The 23,262-nt window shown below is 40.0% G+C and overlaps 1 protein-coding gene across 4 annotated transcripts in view; it reads left to right on the top strand.

The window, feature by feature from the left end:
* Positions 1-23,262, top strand: part of RTN4 (reticulon 4) — a 45,855-nt gene that overhangs the window by 6,838 nt on the left and 15,755 nt on the right. The window contains exons 2-3 of one of the 4 annotated variants that reach the window (XM_087717518.1): positions 6,724-6,780; positions 7,762-10,089. The exons of 1 other annotated variant lie outside the window; for it this stretch is intronic. In XM_087717518.1, the coding sequence (XP_087573644.1) occupies positions 6,724-6,780; positions 7,762-10,089 (2,385 nt within the window). Of the gene's footprint in view, positions 1-6,723; positions 6,781-7,761; positions 10,090-22,310; positions 22,503-23,262 lie in introns of those variants that run through there. 2 more of the 4 variants (XM_087717519.1, XM_087717521.1) reach the window with 2 other exon arrangements.

The raw sequence follows: 23,262 nt of genomic DNA on the forward strand, positions 1-23,262 counted from the left end.
AGAGGAGTTTACAACATAACCATTATTGAGTAAGTCCTGTAGGAAAAGTTAATTACATGTATTAAGATTTTTTATGAGCACATATTCACCCAGAGGAATATACTTTATTAAAGAAATTTGCAGCATTTAGTTTTTCAGCCTGTTCCTCAAACTAAACTTGATGATCTCAGTATTGGCACTATAGCTAGAACTCTGGAAAGAGGAAGCAATTAGCCACTCATAAGTAGAGTGAACAAACAGCAAGAAGGAAACTTTCTAAGCAAAAGAAGAGGGGAGAAGCACATTATCCTCTCACCGTCAGAGGCAAAGCATTCCAAATGAGCTGAAGAAGCTTCTTGGATGAAAAGTGAAACATCTTAAAAGAAAAACCAGAAAATTCAATTGCCTCTTGAAAAAGCACCTGTGGGACATTCCAAATACTGTAAAAGTATATAATCAAACTAAGTTTTGGGTCAAATAATGTCCAACTTGCCAATAAATGGTACAGTGGAGCAAAAAAGTATTTAGTCAGCCACCAATTGTGCAAGTTCTCCCACTTAAAAAGATCAGAGAGGCCTATAATTGACTTCATAGGTAGACCTCAACTATGAGAGACAAAATGAGAAAACAAATCCAGACAATCACATTGTCTGATTTGGAAAGAATTTTTTTGCAAATCATGGTGGAAAATAAGTATTTGGTCAATATCAAAAAGTTGGCACACACTGTTGCTGGTATGTTGGCCCATTCCTCCATGCAGATCTCTAGAGCAGTGATGTTTTGGGGCTGTCGCTGGGCAACACAGACTTTCAACTCCCTCCAAAGATTTTCTATGGGGTTGAGATCTGGAGACTGGCTAGGCCACTCCAGGACCTTGAAATGCTTCTTACAAAGCCACTCCTTCATTGCCTGGGCGGTGTGTTTGGATCATTGTCATGCTGAAACACCCAACCACGTTTCATCTTCAATGCCCTTGCTGATGGAAGGAGGTTTGCAGTCAAAATCTCACGATACATGCCTCATTCATTCTTTCCTGTACACGGATCAGTCGTCCTGGTCCCTTTGCAGAGAAACAGCCCCAAAGCATGATGTTGCCACCCCCGTGCTTCACAATAGGTATAGTGTTCTTTGGATGCAACTCAGCATTCTCTCTCCTCCAAACACGATGAGTTGTGTTTCTACCAAACAGTTCTACTTTGGTTTCATCTGACCATATGGCATTCTCCCAATCCTCTTCTGGATCATCCAAATGCTCTCTAGCAACCTTCAGACGGGCCCGGACATGTACTGACTTAAGCAGGGGGACACGTCTGGCACTGCAGGATCTGAGTCCCTGGCGGCGTAGTGCGTTACTGATGGTAGCCTTTGTTATGTTGGTCCCAGCTATCTGCAGGTCATTCACTAGGTCCCCTCGTGTGGTTCTGGGATTTTTGCTCACCATTCTCGTGATCATTTTGACCCCATGGGGTGAGATCTTGCGTGGAGCCCCAGATCGAGGGAGATTATCAGTGGTCTTGTATGTCTTCCATTTTCTAATTATTGCTGCCACAGTTGATTTCTTCACACCAAACCGCTTGCCTATTGCAGATTCAGTCTTCCCAGCCTGGTGCAGGTCTACAAGTTTGTTTCTGGTGTCCTTTGACAGCTCTTTGGTCTTCACCATAGTGGAGTTTGGAGTGTGACTGTTTGAGTTTGTGGACAGGTGTCTTTTATACTGCTAACAAGTTCAAACAGGTGCCAGTAATACAGGTAATGAGTGGAGGACAGAGGAGCCTCTTAAAGAAGAAGTTACAGGTCTGTGAGAGCCAGAAATCTTGCTTGTTTGTAGGTGACCAAATACTTATTTTCCACCATAATTTGCAAAAAAATTCTTTCCAAATCAGACAATGTGATTGTCTGGATTTGTTCTCCTATTCTCAACAACTAATGGTGTGCCTAATAGGTATAAAAAGTACTTGCTCAGTGCAATGAGCTGCTGGTTTAAAAAAAGAAACTACTTCCACGGAAATCAAGTTGGTTGGGTTGTAGATGCCCATAAAGACAGCAAGACGTGTGGACAAGACTTTCTGGAATTAGACATTTGTCCTGCTCCTGAGGGTAGCTTCCTCAGTGTCACAGAGATTGAGAATGAAGAGATAATTTCCAAATTGAGGGAAATGTTTTCATAGAAGGATATGCTGAGATCCAGTTTCCGATGATGAACTCTTACCCTCTCATAAGAGGATACCCTGTTCGGAAGGGGAAGGCTTCTGATTATGGGTGTTTACTTGCCCAGTAGTATTTTAGACAGATAGCAGATTCCATTCCAAGCAGGCATGTCATCATGGGAAGTTGCAAACCCATCTGTGTTTCTTTTGCCTATAAATCTGAGTTGATTTTGTCTGGGCTGAAGAGGAAATATAATGATAGCATCAATAGATATTTTAAATATCCTCTTACTTACTTAAATCTTTTTCACATTTAAAATGAAATAGTACCTTTCCTCTGATCTGTTACTCACTCTCAGACAGCATTTTGAGAATATGTTCCTTTGGGGAATTGATCCTATTTAAATTGCACATGATGCTGCAACAAAACCTGTCATAAATGGAAATCTTAAAATTTGTGGATTATTAAGATTTGAGAACCTGTTATTTAAGTTTGTTTTAATTTCTCATTTTTGTAAATTATTTAGGTTTTTTAAAAATATGCATTCATTAAAATTGTTTTTCCACATTTTCAGTTCTGTATAACCCATTTAATTTTGCAAACAGATTTGTGTATGCTGTTCATTTTGGTATATTTTTAAAATATGTTCATGCTTGTTTGCACTTTTGTCCAGGTATTCTCTTTTTAATTGGCAAATTGATTTACAAAATTCAAAGAAATATAAATATAGAAAGACAAGTTTTTTTATGCGTATTTTTCTCTACAGTGGTCTACTCCAGTGGTTCTCTACCTATGGTCTGCGGACCCCTGGGGTGGGTGTGATGTCATAGGAGATCTGCAAAGGCTTGAAGAAATGTTATAATTTAGATCTTGAGTTAAGTCTTGGGGGTCTGTGGCCATGGTCCGTGGTGTAGAAAAGGTTGAAAACCACTGGTCTCCTTGATATATAATGCTTACCAGCTGTTCCTAATGTCTAGCTGCTTCTTATTTTGTATTTTTTCAAAAAAATTATAGTAATAGAGTAGTTAAAACTATAAACATTTACATGATGGTATAAAGTAACAAAATTTTTATGCACACATGTTTTTGTTTATATTTTCAAGCCATAGAGCAATAACAAATGGTAATATTCTAATGATAAATTACTTAGCAACTTGTGGGATGGATTCCAAGTTATTCCTGACTGAGTTTTATTGGCAAGATTTTCAGAATGAATTATCATTCTTCCCAGGACTGACAAAAAGTAACTAGTTCAAAGTCACTCACCTGGCTTCACTGCCTGCAACTCACAGTCTCCCTCAGCATTGTTCCTTAATCACTACATTTACTTTAAAATTATTTCATAATGTGTGTCTTTATTTTCCATTACCAGATCCTTTTCTTCTGTTGAATAAGTATAGAGCTGAGTGGTCAGAATAGAACTAGAATTAATTCCTTTGCTTAATTAAATATTAAGAAATCAAAGGCTAAATAAAATTTGGGTTTTAGAAATTGAGGGAAAATTCCAAAATAAGAGCAGAAGTGTTTGGTACAATATGTTATATTTGAAGGGGTGTTCAATATAACATATACCACTAATGAAATGGAGAAATATTTATTTTTAAAACAATGTTTTTCAGCTGCTTTTCTAAAAGAAGTAGCATATAATATGTGTAAGAGTGAAAAAGTATTTGGTTCGGAATCTGCAGATGAATGAAACCACTATAAGCAGAAACAAGAATGCAAATCTGTGTAGAGAATAAAAAAGAGCAACTTGCTAGTGCAATAATGGAGCAACATTTCTGTATTTCTCTGCTCCTTGAAATATGGAGTTGGTGGAGTGGTAACTTTCTCTTTTCTGATTCCCATTAGGTTAGCCTTTCTTGTCTCATTATTAGCAATAGGCTTTTCTTAAATTCATAACCAATAAAAATTGTTTTATGTCATAGTCTCATACCATCTGGTACTATAAAACTCAATCAACTCCATGAATTGATCTTGGAAATGCATTAAAAACTAAAATCTTAATATTCATTCAAAGTAACATATTATAGAAAAAAGCCTTTTACACTTCCTTAATGGATGCTTAACATCCATTTATTCAGCAACTATTCAGCAACCATTTAAAATTACAAGTGTGAAAACATGTTGCAGCATCACCTGGTCATGTGATAAATTATTCAGGTTATAGTTACTTCTGCTGCTGCCAGGCCAACAATCCACATTCCTTCCACCCATAACACTTGCTGGATTACATTCTCTAGCGCCCACTTGTGCTCCCCAGTACTCATCTGTAGTGCAAAGGATTGTCCTAGCTGGCCTAGAATTCCTTTCCAGCATTGCCTGAGAACGATGAGAGTTATGCAACCAGATAGCTGCTTTAAGAATACTGCCACTATTCACAGGGAAATACAGCCAGCGTAGCTTCTCTACTTAGGCCATAGTAGCCCTTCATTCCACAGAGGACCATGTGACAGATTGATACTACATTGGACTAAAAAAGGCACTTCATAGAGGGCATGGCCTGTTGGTTTCCAAAGTAATGATTCAGAATGATTCACTTAACCACATTGCTTAGTGATGGGAGTTCTTATAATTGTGGTGATAAGTTGAGGACTATCTGTAATGCTTGTGATAATGACTAAGAGCAGCTTCTAAAGGCAGTTACTGACATGCCATTTCTTCAAATTAAATATCATGTCAATTGTCCCAAAGCTGCTTTTTCAAGAGGCAACTAAACCTTCTGGTTTTTCTTTTTCTTTGAAGACATTTTTCTTCTTATCCAAGAAGCTTCTTTGGCTCTTCAACCATGACCTAGGTTACTGAGAATCTCCATAGACATTTAGCTATACCATGTCAATTTTATTCTCACAGGCTGCAGTCCATATAAGACTGTTGATAGTACACCCCTATATCATCAGTATAAGGGATACAGGGATACAGGAGTTGATGTGCAGCAGACTAAAATCCAATAACGAATATGTAGCCAAACCTTCCAATTGAATATTAAATACCCAAACAATAATATTCAAAAGGAATTTCCTCTACATTATGTTAGGGTCCCATGCCACAACACTTCCAGCAGGTGTATGTCTATAGTTATGAGCAGTTATAACTGCATAAAATGATCTGCCAGTAGCTCCTTAATTTTTTTTTTGTGTTGCCACTGCACTACAGAGATATTTTACTTATACTAACTTTTGGAAGCAAACCTTCTACAAAAGTACTGAGAGGGGCTCAGCTATCTACCTTTATTGTTACGCAGCTATAATGTGCATTGCCTCCCTTAAATGTGGCCTGGTTTGCTCACTTTCTAAATAGTTTTTAAAGATCAAATGTATTTTACGTTAGCGCAAACAGTTAGCGGATGTATTTAGAAAGCATAGAGCAATGTAGTAATCAGATCCAACCCAGGCCATGCCTTTTGTGGTCTGAATGGTACGTTTCTCCAAGGAACTCATGAAAGGCATAGTTAAGTGCCCGTACCAAATCCAAAGCATCTCTGTTTTATATATCTGAATACTGTAACCTCATCAGTATCTTGTCTTGGATTAGAAGACAATTCAATAAAGTACAGTATCTGAATGGATTTGACTTTCCAAATCAAATCAAGTAGTTGAATTGAATCAAATCTGTCTGAATTGTTTTGATAATGTAGCAGAGCATAGATACTTTTTAAAATTTGATTTGGAAAATCGAATCCTGTTACTTTGACACTTTGAATCAAAGGACTTATCAGAACTAGTATGCACTTTTCGTTTCTTCAGCATTCTATTTGTAAAATTGCCTGACAGAATTCTTCAAAGATGTGAACTAAAAGCTGGGGGAACTCTGATTTTTTTTGTCAGTATCTGAATTGATGTTGTTTTACTGTTTGATTCAGTGTAAACCCCTCAGTATTATTGTATATTACGGACTATTGAATTAAATGAAAATGCAGCAAGAACTTGCTAGATTTGTGGAAGAAGAAAAAGGATTCATCTATACAAATACGAAATTTCAATCTAGCATATTGCATTTTGCTTATCTTGCAGTTTTATAACTTTATATTGATTGTTCAATAATAATAACAATTTAGGAAAAGTGGTTCCTAAAATTATTTTACATTGCTAAGTTCACTGTGGTATTTAGTTTTTACCAAAGATACAATTATTATTTAATACCTATTTACATATTAACTTTACATATTAAGGTGGAAGGCTAGAAAAAGTGGAGTCCTTCTCTCTTACCGGAAGCCCATAAAACTGTCCTTGTGATGATAAAATTAACTGAAATATTTATCTGCATTTGTGAAGTCATTAGATGCTCTAAATAATTTCTACATTTGATTTGGTTTAATGTAATGTGCTTTGTGAGAGTTCTGACTGGTGAACCAAATCTCCCTTTAATATAGTTGATATATGTACACTTCCAGCTGATATAGAGGATGCTGTTTGTAGTACAAAACTGGAGACATATAGCATGTAACTCCCATATTCATATTTTCTCTTCATTTCTCTTGTGCAAAAGATCTGTTAAAGATTGTAAACTGAATATTGCCTTCCCTTATTTCTTTTTTGAAAATACTTTGTTTTCCATACTTATTTCTGCTGAGGTCATACTGTATTTGTTTTTCAGATGACACACTTTTTGCTCTTCCTGTTGCATCTGAACCTCTGATGCATTCTTCTGCAGGCAAGTCATTTCAGCTAGACTTTTGCATTAGAGTACGCCCAGTGTCTTTTGTATTCCCTTCCCACTAATAGCATCTTTGTGTATTTACTAAAATTTGGTTTGGATCCAAGAATGTTAAACCCAAATTTAATAAACATAAGTTTGTTTTTTTAGAGACATAAAATAAAATACAAATTCAGAGTGAATGTTTTTAAATTCAAAACACACTTTTTGAATTCTTGGACCCTTCTCTACAATATGATTTAGGTACTGATAAACTGTTTTTAATATAGCTCCTATTGCTGACATAGTTAGCATTAATTATGTAGAATTAATGATGTATTAGTATTGGTGCTGCTTGCTACTGTAATTGTAATAAGTTTTTTTTTCCTTTTTATCATGTTATATGGACCAGTACAAGTGTAATGATTACCAATTTTTAAAACCGGAAATAGGCTACAGGCTTGTGTTTTCTTCCTTTCCCCTAGCATTAATTGCCTCTTTCCTAGTGTTTACTTTTTACGTTGTTAGTACATATTCTGGTTAATGCTGAACAAGTTTTATTACTGAAACTGATTAGTACTGAACATAGCTAATGTTAATGCACATAACAGAAAAAGCAGCAGAGGGAAAAAGAAATTGCTGTCTGTAGCCACTAGCCAGTCTCTGAATTATTGTTCAGAGATAATATTTCCTTATTAGTAACTTTTTAAAAAAACAGAGGGGATAATTAAGATAAAGGAGAACCATTACTCATATCTATGTTATGAACCTTGTACGCTTAGTACTGTTCTGAATTCTTCCAGGGGTTTATTATTTTTGCATAGCATTCACAGCTTCATTAACTTTGATTCTATTTTCTTAATCTTGCATGCTTTTTCTGTTAATCATTCTACAATAAGATTTGGGCTAGCCATTGTTTTGGAACCTGTCATTAGCATTGCTTTAACTTTTGAGGTTACTTGCATTGCTGCTAACTGTCCTTTCTGTCCACGGCCACAGACAAAGGTATGGACTTGCAAGAACAACTGGGTCATGCATGCTCAGCCAGGCAAGAAGATTTTGCTGCTGCCTCTCTTGATGCTACTGCTTCTCTTCCCTCCCTCTCTACTCTTTCAGTCAATCCTTTTAAAGAGTATGCGGCTCTTGATACAATATCAGATGAACTATCTACCAAACATAGTTACAGTCCAATTGGGAGTGATGTGTTTAAACTTACTACCCAGACTGCACAAAACCCATTCCTTGCAGATGATGGCAATGAATTTGCAAATGTAAAACCTTCATACACTGCGGATCATTCATTCTGCCTATTTCAGACTAAGGAACCATTGGATACTAAAAGAATTCCTGATACAGAAGAATTACCCGTATGCCAACAGGATTTTTCTCCAGAATCACCTGTTGAATTATTTGTAGAGCAAGATAAAAAAGAGGGAAAGCATGCTATCTATGATCATGGTGAAAATATAACTTTAGTGGATAATCATTATTCAAGAGATGAATATGCAGATTTAAAGCCTTTTGAACTCTCCTGGGTTAGTAATGAAAATAATTTTAAGGATGTATCTGAGAATGAGGTAGACAATAAATTAGAAAGTATTGCCGACAAATACGTCGAGGACACTAAGACTCTGTCTGCCCATAAAGTCATTGAAAAAGAGAATGAAAGCAGCAATGAAGATATTTCTTTCCCTAACACTCCAGAAGCCTCAAAGGAATCTTCACAATCTTACATTACTTGTACAGAATTTGAATCATCAGAGAAAATTGAGAGCAACATGGTTACATCTCTCCCTCTAACAGAAGAAAAGGCATATGAAAATAAAACAGATGAGAAAAAGATAGCAGAAATGATGGACCAATTTAGCAGTACCCATATTGATTTGACAAGTGACCAAGAGCAGAAAGTTGATTCAAAGAAAGACGATACTTTGTTGAGGAAGGACTCTGATACTAATATCCCTGAAGGTCTAACTCCAGATTTGGTTCAAGAAGCTTTTGAGAGTGAACTTCATGATGTAATTAGTCCCAAGCTTGCTTATGAAACAAAGATTGATTTGGTTCAAACATCTGAATCATCACAAGAGTCTTTGAATATTGCTGTACAGCTCTGTCCTTCCTTTGAAGGAGGGTCTGAAACATCTCCATCCCCTATCTTACCAGATATTGTTATGGAAGCGCCATTAACTGCAAACTCTGCTGTGGTTGGAGGGCCTCTTGTGGAGCTTGAAATATCCCCATTTGAAACATTCACTGCTGCTGATCAATATGAGAATGATTATGAGAATGTAATACAGAAATCTGAGAAGCCTCCATCTTATCAGGAAGCAACAAATGTACCAGTAATACAGGCAAAAGAAAGCACAGTTGAAGCTGCTAAGAAACCCAACAATGAGAATAACTCACCTTTAGAAGATTTAGATACTTCATATATATCAATTGCATGTGATTTAGTTAAAGAGACTAAAGTATCTTCATCAGAGTTCACAGATTATTCAAAAGCAGAAATCACAGAGTGTGTATCACAACCTGTGCCTGAGTACAGTGAGCATCTTGAATGGACCTCATTGCCATCTGACAAAAGCTATTCATTTAGTGGTCAACCCGAAATTAATCTTGTGCAGAAAGAAGAAGCTGTGAAAGGATCATTATTTGAAACAACTACCAATATAATACCACATGGAGGCCAGAAAGAAACATACAAAGAAGTACCATCTTCTCTTAGTGAACCCTACTTGGAGTCATTCCAGCCTCAACTGGAAACTTCAAAAAATGAACCAACTACTTGGTGTTTGGAAGCAGAGGCTGCAGATCTAGCTAAGAAAGAAAAGACTCCGCAGCAACATATGGAAGAACTTGGTGGCTATACTGATGATTTTTCTGTTTTTAAAGAACCCATAGTGAAAGAGAAAATTGTGCTGTCTGCACAGTCCTCTCCAGAGGCAGATGGCACAGTCCCTTATCAAGTTGACAAGCTGATGAGAAGTACTGAAGGTATATTAAAGGGGAATGAAAATAAAAATAGTTGTGAAACTCTTCAAGCTGAGCTCATACCACCTGCTTACCAAGAAGTAGCACAGGACTTGTCTCTAAAAAACATACATAGCAAATTTGAAGAGCAGGATCTTTGTTTAGAAAAATCCTCTGAAGATCTGGATAGAGAAGTACACGAAACAACTAAGGAGGATTTCTCCCCTGATGTTACTCCTTTGCCCTCAGAGAAAAAAGTAGTCAATGTAAGAAAGGGAGCTGAGAGCCAAGATGTTTCAGTTAAAGAAAAGGAGAAACCCCTTTCTATGTTTTCATCAAAGATGAGTGAGCCTTCAGGTAATCTGCTTTAACTTCTTTTGCATTTCATTAACTATTTACATTTCTTCTGCATGTCACATTTCTGTCGTATGTGTTTTCATATTATACAGCTTTTCTGCTGAGAAAACAACTATCGGTATTTATGTTCTTTGCTTGCCATTGTTCTGAATATAAATAGCCATTTTAATTTCAGTTTCATCTTGATCATAACAGGAACTAGATGCTGCAGTTTAAACTGCCTTTATGAATTTTCCTCAGCTTGATTCTCTCTGCATGTGTCCAACTTCCAGAATTTTCTAGAGGATAATGGCTGGGAATTCTGGTACCTGAAATCCCAATATTCTTATAGGGAATTTTGTGAGTTTTAAATATGAATTTATTCAAATGCTTGTGAGTGTTAGTGTAATGCTCAACTGCCACTATATTTTATTATACTTATTATTGAAACTTCTGCCCTACTTACTGCCACCTCATTTTGATACCAAAGTGTATTTAGTTCTTCCATTTTTCACATTATGTTGAGTAGTTCACTAGAAAAATGATGATATATAGTAGCAGTGCAAAAGGCAAGATCCATGGTTTGGAATAAGAAGGAAAATGTTTAAAACAGCTATTAAGTTGTTTATATAAATTGGCAGTGTGACTTTGTCTGGCATACCTATTCAGGTCTAGTTGTTTTGTTTCAGAAAAAGTACCTCATAGTTGAAAAAGCAGAAATTGGAGAGGACTGAAGCTTAACTAAAATGAAAAATTTGGGTACAGAGTAAAGATGATAGTTTCATAAGAATAGGCCTTTTTTAATCTTATCTGTTCATTTTTTATGTTCAAGAACATGCTTTCAATTAGATCTTACTTTGGAAGAGGTCTTGAGAAATTTGTAAAAGAGAAATAACATTAGTTTGAGGGTATTCAAAGTAATGATATTTATGATCATAATAAAGATTTGATTGTTTGCTAAATGGATCTTTTCAGTTTAAAGACTGTATGCATATAATGGAAGAATAAAGAATGGGAGAAAATCTGTTGTGTTCAGCAATTCTTGTGCCCTTCATATAGCTTATAGTTGAAAATTATATCCATTACAAATTGTACCCATTATGTGATCTATTTCTAACAAGAGGGTAATTTAATTAACAAGAAGAGTGGTTCTTTGTCTTTCCTTTGTATTTGCTAATGTGCAATTTATACTCAGACCTGAAGATTATACATTATTTTAAGTTTGAGAAAACTGGAACTTTTTTATTTTATATTTTCCAGCAGCCCTTCCTTTGTATGTGTATTTATCAACATTATCATAAAATGTGGATATGTAAGAATTGCCTAAGTATGCTAATTAGGGCAACCTCACACTGTTGTGTAATATATGGAAGTCACAGAATTGAAGAAACAATAATCTTTTGACATTTTTAGATGTGTGTAGAATTGTTGACCAGTTTCTGCATTTTCATTTGCTTTTAATGTGTGGCAAGGTCCTGTTTTTTTATTATTATGTAAATGCATTTTATGCAACTTTTTAAATATTAGTAGCAACCGTAAGAGCAATGTGCTCATTTGAGATTCTATGACTTTGTAACATGTAGCCTGGATTAAAACGGTAAAAATGAAAACAAAGGAAGAATAAGCCATTATGTCTATTTCATTTGCCAGAGAAAATTAAAACAGAAAAAAACATACCATCTTCCAGAGGAATTTTCCAGGACTAGCCAGGATTGGGTATTGTGATGTCCAATTGGCCTCGAGACAGAGTTAATTTGAAGCCACAGCTCTGTGCTCCTTGCTTCTGGTTCCCAGTTTCAACTCTGTCTGGCCGAAGAAAGACAGGTTGCTTTTGGTCCCTGATTCTTCCAAAAACAATCCAGTGCCATCCTGTAAATTCCTTCTCCCTGCCTTCTTCCCCTCGCTGATACCTGGAAGCCTCCCCTTGGTGTGGCTCGCTCCGAGCTGCCGGTAAGGGATTTAAAAGTTGCTTCTTGGGGCTTTAGAGGCAGGATGCCATTATGGCGGCCATTTTGGGGCCTCAATTCCTGCAGGCCGCATGGGCTGGGACAGAGGCTACTGTGAAGCCTCGTTTTCATCCCTGCCTTACTGGATGGCCATCCTTTCTACAGCGGTGGCAGCGGCAAGGCCCTGCAAGCCCAGATCGATGCCAGTAGGCCCAGAGCTGCAGAGCTTGCAAAAGGGGCAGGAAAGGTCTACCAGAGGCTCCTTTTTCGCGTGGAGGCCATGCGTGAAGCTGTTTTTTGGTCACTGCTGTTTCTAGTGGGCTGAGCCTGGTGGAGCCCTGACCTGGTGCCAGGGCAGATGCAGAGGAGAGACCGGATTCCCCCCATTGTCCCCTGGGGAGGGGACCTCCAGTGGGGCCCGAGTGAGGCTCACAGCCTCTGTGAGACTGCGAAAAACTGCAGCAGCTGGAAAATCCTCCAAGGCCTTGTAGAAGGATGAGGAAAGGAGGCACAGGGCCCTGGAAAAGCAGGTGTCCAGGGCTGAACAAAGGGGTAGGCCTAGTTCTCCCTTGAGGTCTAGATCGCCCATTAGATCCAGGTCTAGGTCTCCTCATAGGGGGATTCCCCAGTGTATCTCAGGGACATTTCACCTTCCCCCCCACTCTCCATGGTGGAACAGGGCCCCTATCTAAGGGATCCTTTCCAGTGCAGGGGGGCCAGGGGGGATAGTCCCATCAGGCCATCATTGGCTCCACAGTCTGAAGGCTGTGCACAAGAGGAGGAGGAGGACTCCTTCGTTAGAGACATGGAGCAGTTTCCAGTAAGCATTCAGAGGTTTATCTCCTCTGCAATTTCACATGGAATTTTTGCTGGGTTACAGAAGGGGTTTGTGCGACCCGCAATGGTGACAAAGGTCCCTGAGGGGGTGCCACTGCTTAGGCCAGGCCAAGGCATTCCCCCTTGGAGGTGCACCGGCCTGTTTCTCCTTCTCTGGCTAGCGAGGGTTCCATGGCGGGGGATTAGGTTCAGAGAGAGGTAGATATGTCTGATGATGAGGATCCCTCAAAACCTGAGGCACCAGCATTCTCTGGTCTGTTTCCTCCAGATTTATTCAAGTCACTGTTGTGCAAGGTCAGGGCCACAGCGCAACTGGGTGAGATGGAGGGCGCCAAGTCAGGTGCCAAGAAGGGTAGTCCGAAGAAAAAGCCGGAGGATCGAGTTTACTCAGAGCCTCCTCCAATGAAGGAAGACATCCCTGCCCCATAGTTGTTCCTAGAGGTGGTTAAAAAGCAGTGGGAAAAGCCAGGAACATTCCCCAACCCCAGCAGCAGTGATAGGAGGTTCTTTAACATGGAACCTAGTTTCTCTGAGGCGTTGCAGGTGCCCACAGTGGACCCTCCAGTGGTGGCATTGGTGTCCAAGTCAACGGTGGTGTCCGGTGATGTGCTGATTACTTGAAGGCCGAGGGCAAGAAGGCGGAGCTGACCCTTCGTAAAACATCCCAGTCTTCCACGTGGGCCATCAAGGCAGCTACCTCTGCATCGTTCTTCAGCCGCATGGCTATCCTTTGGCTACAACAGATACAGGAAATGGTTCCGCCTGAGGAGGTGCATACTCATCAAGATTTCAGCAAGCTGGTTGCTATTGCTCAATTCTCTGCGGACGCCACTCTGCATGCCATGAAGTATGCCTCATGGGCAATGGTGGCTTCGGTGACCTCCCGACGTCTCCTGTGGCTGAGGGGGTGGCAAGTGGAGAACACAGCAAAGTGGCACCAGGCATCATCACCTTATTCCAGGAGATCCCTTTTCGGTACCCCGTTGGACCCAATCCTCATTGAGGACAAGAACAAAAAGAAGGTCATACCTACGCTCGCAAAGAAGTCGGAGCAAAAATCTGCGCCTTACTTTTGGAAGCAATCCTATCGTCAGTCAGATCAGGAAGTGCAGCACAGCAGGTATTTTCCGAGACCAGATAAGCAGTCGGATAGGCACTACCCCAGGGATAAGCCTAGGTTCCAACCCCAGGGGAAGAGGCCCTTTTGGGGGGGAGGTGGCTGTCCCTACTGCCGGGGTAGATAGGTCAATAGCGACCCCACCCATAGGCGGCAGATTGCTTCTGTTTTGCTGATGCCTGGGCTGAGATTACCACTGATACCTGGGTTCTGAATGCCATCAGATTTGGCGTGCGCCTAGAGTTTCTCTCCATTCTGCTGAACCCCTTTCGGATGTTTTCAGTTGCCAAGAGTAAAGATCATGAGGCAGGCGATCCACACCTCCTAGAGATTAGGCCGGTGGAACCGGTTCCACCAGACCAAGTGAGGTCAGGTTTCTATTCCAACCTCTTTGTCGTTCCGAAGAGTTCGGGGTGATGAAGGGCGATTCTGGATCTTAAACTGCTAAATTTTCACTTAGTCTATAGAAGATTCAAGATGGCATCGCTTAAATCCATCTTGGAGGGGGTCAGGCACAATAACTTCATGGCGCCCATCGACATGACGGAGGCTTACCTCCATATCCCCATCTTCCCTGACCATCATAAGTATCTCAGGTTCTCCTGTTTAGGTAGCCACTACCAGTATAGGGCCTACTGTTTGGCTTGACGTCGGCGCCTCAGACCTTCACTAAGGTCCTAGCTGCAGTGGCGGCTTACCTCTGTGAGCGCTCTGTCAGGGTCCAATGCTATCTCGATGACATCTTAGTCCAAGCAGCATCGTTTGAGCGGGTGAGGGAGGATCTTTCGTTGGTGGTATCCACACTACAGCAATTAGGTTTTTCAGTTAACCTAGATTAAGAGTTCCCTTGTTCCCGCCACCAGGATTCCTCACCTGGGGATCATCATAGACTCTAAGCTGGGTAAGGTGTTGCTGTCCCACGGCCGTACTGTTAGTTTGATAGCCTTAGTTAGACAAGTTAGAAGTCAACGTTTTGTTCCTGTAGTAGTGCTCTCCAGCTTGCTGGGGAAATTCATTTTTTGCATAGACGTGGTGCCTTGGGCTCCTGCCACATCAGAGGTCAAACTCCAGCAATTCTGAGGAAAAGGTTCTGGTGACACCACAGGTACAGCTGTCATTGAGGTGGTGGCTCTCCCCAGCGCTACACAAGGACTGCGAGTTCAAGGAGCCAGTGCACCTCATCCTGACAACAGACGCCAGCTTGTACGGGTGGGGAGCTCTCTTGGAGTCCCGGATGGCTCAGGGGCGTTGGACTTGGTTGGACCTCCAACACAATATAAATTGGCTGGAACTGCGAGTGATTCACTTGGCATTGCTGCACTTCAAGGACCATGTCCAGAGCCGAGGTGGCGCAGTGGTTAAATGCAGCACTGCAGGGTACTTCAGCTGACTGCAGTTCTGCAGTTCGGCTGTTCAAATCTCACCGGCTCAGGGTTGACTCAGCCTTCCATCCTTCCGAGGTGGGTAAATTGAGGACCCGGATTGTTGTTGGGGGCAATATGCTGACTCTGTAAACCGCTTAGAGAGGGCTGAAAGCCCTATGAAGCGGTATATAAGTCTAACTGCTATTGCTATGTTCGGGATTGAGACAACGTGGCAGCGAAGGCCCACTCAACCGACAGGGTGGCAAACACTCCAGGGCTCTTCGAACCGAGACAATGGCACTCGGCCATCAAGCCGACTGGCTCAGTCAGGCCACGGTCGACTACAGGGAGTGGAGCCTTTCTCTGAAACTGTTCCAGGCCATCTGCTCCAGGTTTGGCCATCCGGAGGTGGACCTGTTTGCCACACCGCAGAATGCTCAGGTGGATCAGTTCTTCTCTCAGTTCCCGGCTCGGGGAATGGAGGGAGTCGACGCGCTTCAGATTCCGTGGCCAGAGGACCTGCTCTACGCCTTCCCTCCCCTTCTCCCTGGGGTAGTTCGGAAAGTGATATCAGAGAAGGCGGAGCTGATCTTAGTGGCGCCCTACAGGCTGCGCCGGGCGTGGTTTGCCGATCTAATGTGCTTGTCAGTGTCACACCCATAGAAGATCCCGGGGAGGGATGTGGACCTCAGACAGGGGAACCTGGTGCATCCCGAGCAACAGTGGCTGCAGCTAGCCGTGTGGAGATTAAGCGGGAGCGCCTAAGCGCAGCCCAGCTTTCACAGAGGGTGATCTCTACAGTTGAGGCTTCATGCAAGGGTTCTACCACTAGGATTTATGATTCCACCTGGGGGGTCTTTATAGAGTGTTGCCGGGTCTCGGAAGCGAATCCTCGTGAGGCTTCGGTACCACACGTCTTGGAGTTCCTCCAAGATGGATTGGATAGTGGGCTCTCACATGGCACCCTCAGACAGGTGGCGGCACTCTCCATGATTATTCGGGGAGAGGGTCTCCTTCCACTTTCCCAGGTCCCATTAATTAGGAGGTTTTTGAAGGGTGCGGGGAATCTCCGTCCCCCTGTAGTTCACAGGTTTCCGACATGGAGCCTCACTACGGTTCTACAGGAGCACTATTCAAACCTCTGAGGATGGTTGACCTGAAGTTCATAACCCTTAAGGTAGTGTTCCTTGTGGCGGTCACCTCAGCCCATCACATCTCCGACCTGGGGGCATTGTCCTCCAGGTCATATCTTTGTACATTCCACAATAATCGGGTCGTCCTGCGACTGGATCTGATTTTTGTTCCCAAGGTTAACTCCCTTTTCCACAGGTCGCAGGAGGTGGTATTACCAGATTTTTGTCTGGACCCGTCTCATGATACAGAGCGCCTTTGGCACCAGCTTTGGGCATTTACCTGAGGCATACGGGGGGCCTCAGGAAGTCTGAGGCACTCTTTGTTTCCTTTTATCCGTCTTCCCTGGGAAAGAGGGTGTCCTCCTCGGCTATAGGGAGGTGGATCAAACTGACCATCGCATTGGCCTATGAGGTTCAGCACCTTCTGGTGCCCCAAGGCATCACAGCACACTCCATCAGGAGTGCGGCTACCTTGGTGGCCTGGGCCACACAGGTGCCTATCATGGATATTTGCAGGGCGGCTACGTGGGCGTCCCCGTCTCCTTTTATCAGGCACTACAGGTTAGAGGCGTTTGCATCGATTGATGCGGCGTTTGGTCGTAAGGTGTTACAACAGGTGGTAGTGCATGAGGGGCCCAGGACCAATAGTGCCCCCCCTGAGGGGACGTTAACTTGGGTATGTCCCAATCCTGGCTAATCCTGCAAAATTCCTCCGGAAAATGACAGTTGGTCCTACCTGAACTGTTGTTTTAGAAAGTTTTGCAGGATTAGCCAGGTTCCCGCCCTAGCGTTGGTCCAGGGGTTGGGGGAGTTCAGGGGATAGGGTGTGTTCCCTTATGACTTGTTTTCAGGTGTTTTGCAGTGGTCTTGACTCGTTGAAACTGGGAACCAGAAGCAAGGAGCACAGAGACGTGGCTTCAAATTAACTGTCTCGAGGCCAATTGGACATCACAATACCCAATCCTGGCTAATCCTGCAAAACCTCCTAAAACAACAGTTCAGGTAGGACCAACTGTCATTTCCCCACAAGGGAATAGCTTGAATAAGCTGTAGTAGCTATCTTTTAATGGCCTTTCTAAACCAGAGCAAGGTTGGAACCACTTTAATTTTAGGGGAATGCTGTTTTGTTGAATTGCATCACTTTGGTCAACCTGCTAGCTTCCCCCCACCCATTTGTGGCTTCTGCTATCGGCTACCACCAAACTTTATGTAGTACTGTGTCCTTCAGAGGTTATGTGGAAAAAGGTGCTCTTCAGTCTCTACTAGGAGGAATCCATTCTGACCTTGGGCAAGCTGTTCCAAGGTAAGCGAAATGCAACCAAGAAGGTCAGGGGGTGAGAACATGTAGCATGTCTTTTCAGCCTGACATATTGGACTGGAAAATTCAATCTGGAATTTGACGTAGTTACAATTGGAGCCATAAGAATGTTATAGGATTTTACCTGCACTTTAAATTGGACTAATTTGCAACCAGTGTACCCCTCACAATATCAATATCGTTTTACTGTAGTGGCTTCTACCAGCCATAAGTAGGCTGCTGCATTCTATCATATGTATAGCTTTTTCAAGGGCAACCTATATAAAACAAATTGCAATTGTGTAATTAGATGAAAATGGCATGAATTAATGAAGTCATTGTCTCCTTGATCCAAAAAGGTTGTAACTGTTGAATGTGCTGAAACTAACCAATGGCTGTTGTTATGCCCATCTCACCAAAAGTTACTCTGGGTAGCATAAAGCAGATTTAGGGGGGAAAACATGAATTAGAGTCTAGTTAGAATCCAGGAAACTATAAACTTATCAGCCTGACCTCAATACCAGGAAAGATTCTGGAAAAGATAATCAAGCAACAAATTAGCGAACACCTAGAAGCAAATAAAGTAATAGCCAAAAGCCAACCTGGGTTTTGTCAAAAACAGATCATGCCAGACTAAGCTTATTGCATTCTTTGATAATGTGAAAAAAATTAGTGGACCAGAGGAATGCCATCGATATAGTTTACTTGGACTTCAACAAGGCATTTGATAAGGTAGACCATAATCTACTACTAGATAAAGTAGAAGAATATGGGTTAGACAGCAACACCACCAGATGGATTCGTAACTGGCTGACCAACCGCACTCAACGTGTAGTCCTCAATGGAACTGCATCTACGTGGAGGGAAGTATGCAGTGGAGTACCCCAAGGCTCTGTTTTAGGCCCAGTACTCTTCAACATCTTCATCAATTATTTGGATGAGGGAATAAATGGGGAACTCATCAAATTTGGAGATGACACCAAGCTGGCAGGAATAGCCAACACTCCAGATGACAAGTTTAAGATACAGAAGGATCTTGACAAACGAAATGCACAGGTACAGTATAGGTGGTACCTTGCTCAACAGTAGTAACTGTGAAAGGGATCTTGGAGTCCTAGTGGACAACCATTTAAATATGAGCCAGCAGTGTGCAGCAGCTGCCAAAAAAAGCCAACACAGATCTAGGCTACATAAACAGGGGGATAGAATCAAGATCACGTGAAGTGTTAATATCACTTTATAATGCCCTGGTAAGGCCACACTTGGAATACTGCATTCAGTTTTGGTCACCACGATGTAAAAAAGATGTTGAGACTCTAGAAAGAGTGCAGAGAAGAGCAATAAAGATGATTAGGGGACTGGAGACTAAAACATATGAAGAACGGTTGCAGAAACTGGGTATGTCTAATTTAATGAAAAGAAGGACTAGTGGAGACATGATAGCAGTGTTCCAATATCTCAGGGGTTGCCACAAAGAAGAGGGGGTCAAACTATTATTCTAGGCACCTGAGGGTAGAACAAGAAGCAATGGGCGGAAACTAATCAAGGAGAGAAGCAACTTAGATCTGAGGAGAAATTTCCTGACAATTAGAACAATTAATCAGTGGAACAGCTTGCCTCCAGAAGTTGTGAATTTCCCAACACTAGAAGTCTTTAAGAAGATGTTGGGGAGCCATTTGTCTGAAATGGTATAGGGTTTCCTGCCTAAGCAGGGGATTGGACTAGAAAACTTCCATGGTCCCTTCCAACTCTGCTATTGTATTATTGATTGTATTATTGTAAATGGTAAGAAATAAGTTTTTTAGAAGATGTCTTGATGTTTAAAATCATAGATGTTACTCTGTAGGCCATTTGCCTCAATAAATTATTGAAGGTATTTTAAAGGTATTTTGTCTATGCACAGTCCTTACCTATTCCTGTTCAGCAGAGACTTCCACCTATTTCTGTTGATGCATTGATTTTTTTGTTAGAATGTAAACTTTTCCACTGCCAAGCCTTCTGGCACATGTGCATTAGGTGAAAAGTCCTGTGAATTCACCAGAAAACATCATGCGGGTTCTCTACATTGTTCCATTATACCATTTTAATATCTGATTTCTGTTAAGTGCATGTCTATGCTTTGAAAAAAAGTATTTCCAATTATCTGAAACTTGACAATTAAATGGCTAATTCTTGGAAGGGAAAAATTATTCATTTATTTATTAGATTTATATAGTCATTCTTCTCAGATATGACTCTAAGCAGCTTGTAACATTAAAATAATTTTTAAAAGGTGAATAATTGAGTATCATTCATCTATAATAGTAGCTATCATTCTGTTTTGGTAATAAATTTTCTTAAGATAACTAATAATCCAACTGATTAATTGATCAAAATTTGCTGCCAGGTATTATATTTTTCCTTGATATTTAGCTTTCCTATGGTGTATAATTATCCTTCTGATCTTTTTAAAAAAATAATAATACATTATCTTCCGAGCTAACTTTAGTTAAAATGCTAGTTATGTTTTTTCTATTTTAGAAAAATGTCAACCCGTCAGATTCATTTCAGTACCAATGTATAATTTAGACCCTCCTTAATTAATATTTTACAAGTATCAACTAGGCTCTTAGAACAAAAACATTAATATATGCAGTAAGAGGATTGCTGTTTTTAAAATTTAGCTTATGTGTTGAGCCAAGCAATCCCAGTTATATGTTCAAATAAATTTTGCCTATATTGCCTGATTGAAACTAATTTCAATGTCTTCTATAACCTGATTATATCAGTTTTATAGAACAATGCATTTAAAGTGTGGAGGAATCCCTTCTAGCTGGAGAATTTCATTGTCCTAGTTAAAAATGGGCTATTAAGATCATAATTACAGAGAATGAAGAAAGGAGCTCTCACAATATAGAAGCCTTGAATATTTTATTCAAAAATATTTCTAAAAAACCAGCATGATCTCACTTTTAATTAATGTTATTGCCAGCTTTCCTTTGCAAGGATGAAGAACTCATTAATTACATATTAGTTGCTACAGATCATTAGATGTTTGACTCTAACTTTGTTTAGAGTTCTTCAGTGGGATTAAATAATTTTAATATTTTTATTTGAAATGCACTTAGTATCTTTAAGTGCAATGCAAAGCATAAAAATATAATGAAACATAGATTAATATCTGCAATATAATAATTTAAAACAATTTATAATGTCAGTTTTGCTAGTTTACAGGTTTGCAATATAGTTTATATATTATTACAATATTTAAAGAGATTTCACAAGCTCTAATTTACTTTATCTAGCACTTTTATTATATGTATTCTAACATGTATTCTGTCTCACTTTGAGCATCATAGCTTAGTAAGGATTAGACAAACCAGAACAGTGTCAAAGGAAGATGATCAGGAAATTAAAATCTAAATGTTATGAAGAATGATTGAAGGAATTGGAAATGTTTATTCTTGAAAAGAGTGAGTTTGCAAGGAGAGTATATGACAGCACTCTTCAAATGTCTAAAAGGATGTTATCAGCTAGAAGTTGACAATAAGTGTCCTTTATTGTTTCAGAATGGAGGGTACGTAAATTTAAAAGAAGGCACTGAATGTTAATTGGGTTTCAGCATAGAATCTGGTTTGAAATGAAGCACCATGTGCTTTTGGACAATTCAGTGCAACCTTTATATAGACGCTTCAGGTTTGCAAATTGTTTCACATATGTCCTCCTATTCCAGATTTGTACTGAGTGATTATTAATTTGATCCATTAATTTGTCTGTGCGTTACTTTGAAGCTACTTAAAAATAGGTTACAAATTCTTAAGCAGTTCACCCAGAGTTCTGAAATTTCAATTAGTTCAGAAACTTACACAAATCTAAAGTAGACAACTGATGCCACCTTCTGTTTATAAGTGAAAAGTCATCTTTTATTTTTTTTCCTTTACTGTGTAGTTAAACATTTATTTGTATAAAATACCCTTTTTACATATATACGTTAGTGCTACTAATTAATTACAAATCCACAAGAAGACTAAATATATATTTATATTCATGCAAAGTGTCTTAACAAAGAAGTCTATTTCAGGTGAGACCTGATGAAGCTTAATGTTAAGATTTATGAACAGTTAGCCTTTCTCTTGGCCTTTTTCTGCTTTGCTGATGTCTATAATGCATACACTCTACTCCTCAGGAGTGGAAGAAATAATGCTAAAATAATTGAGCAGTGAGGTTTTGAGTGTTAGAAATATACTGCCTTAATATTCCATTTGTCAGCATATATACTCTTGAGTTTAACTGTTCATCCTCAATATGGATTATATTTTTTTCAAAAAATATTTCTGTTAATACATATACTCTCATGTATTTTCATCAGATTCCAAACACTCTCAGGAAAGCTCTGTCTATGTATTACAACATCAATGTGTCCCTCTCCCCCACACCACTGGATTTTTGTATTATCAACAAGTAAATGGTTGCTAGGGTAAGCAGATTGAACTGAGGAATCAGTAGCCTAGTTACAGATTGTACTGCGTCAGTTTGCTTCACACCCAGAAGACAGTCAGGTGATTTAAGTCCTGCAGCAGTTGTGCAGCAAGCGAGAGACTGCAGACCTCTGCTGGAGGAAGCTTGACGTTTCATGTCTCAGTGTTTTATTTCTCCAACTGCAGCCTTTTCATTGAGATGCATAATTGATAAACCGAGTTGAAAGGGCAGATCCACTGTGAAGAGAGATGGACAGTCAGCCGAACAGTTGGAAGGATAAGGGTATTTGCAGTTTTACTTTTGTTTTCAGTCGTTATGCTGCTAAGGGTTGACTTCTATACAAAAAGCTTATAGTATGCATGATGTAGGGGTAAATTTATAGCATATGCAATGGCAAATTTAGGAGGCAGAAAAAATATTTTAAGAAATTAATGCTAAATATGGGGGAAAGATTATTTGTCTGACTCTGCAAATGTTGCAGTGGATTAAGCCTTGTCATCTGACAGCATTGAACAGCTTGTCTTTGGTATGCCCTGGCTGAGCAAATGTCAGGGCCAGCTTCAGTTTAGTTGATATGCTAGCTCTGAAAGAAAATGGCTTGGGTTTTTTGTCTGTTAAATTGTGTTGTTTAATGTAATACTTGTCTCGTGGGTTTTTATTTTTTCTGTACAGGATAATGTTCCCCACTTTTTTTTTTTTTACAAAACAGGTAAAATCAATGAAGAGCTGTTCCTTCCCTAGTTTTCATTCCCTCTCTGTTTCCTACCACTCCTGACTATTTTTAGATGCTAATGTTATTCAAGGTCTCCTTGATTTCCAAAATGATCTAGTTATTCAGTGTTTCAAATCCCTTAGCAATCTGGTGTAAAGAAGTAACCCCAGGTAAATCACTGAACTTTGTCCCTTCAGTCTCTGATTTTGTAAATATCTGTGTTGTGAAAATGTTAATTTTAAGTCTGGATCTCAAATTTTAGCTTCAGTTTAAGTGGCCAGACAAAATCTCACTTTAAGGAGATTTTGTTTTAAGGAGAACTTTCTGAGA

This window comes from Thamnophis sirtalis, unplaced genomic scaffold, assembly GCF_051295495.1.
Source record: "Thamnophis sirtalis isolate CommonGarterSnake01/CBP01778 unplaced genomic scaffold, rThaSir2_p1.2 scaffold_6, whole genome shotgun sequence".
Taxonomy (NCBI): domain Eukaryota; kingdom Metazoa; phylum Chordata; class Lepidosauria; order Squamata; family Natricidae; genus Thamnophis; species Thamnophis sirtalis.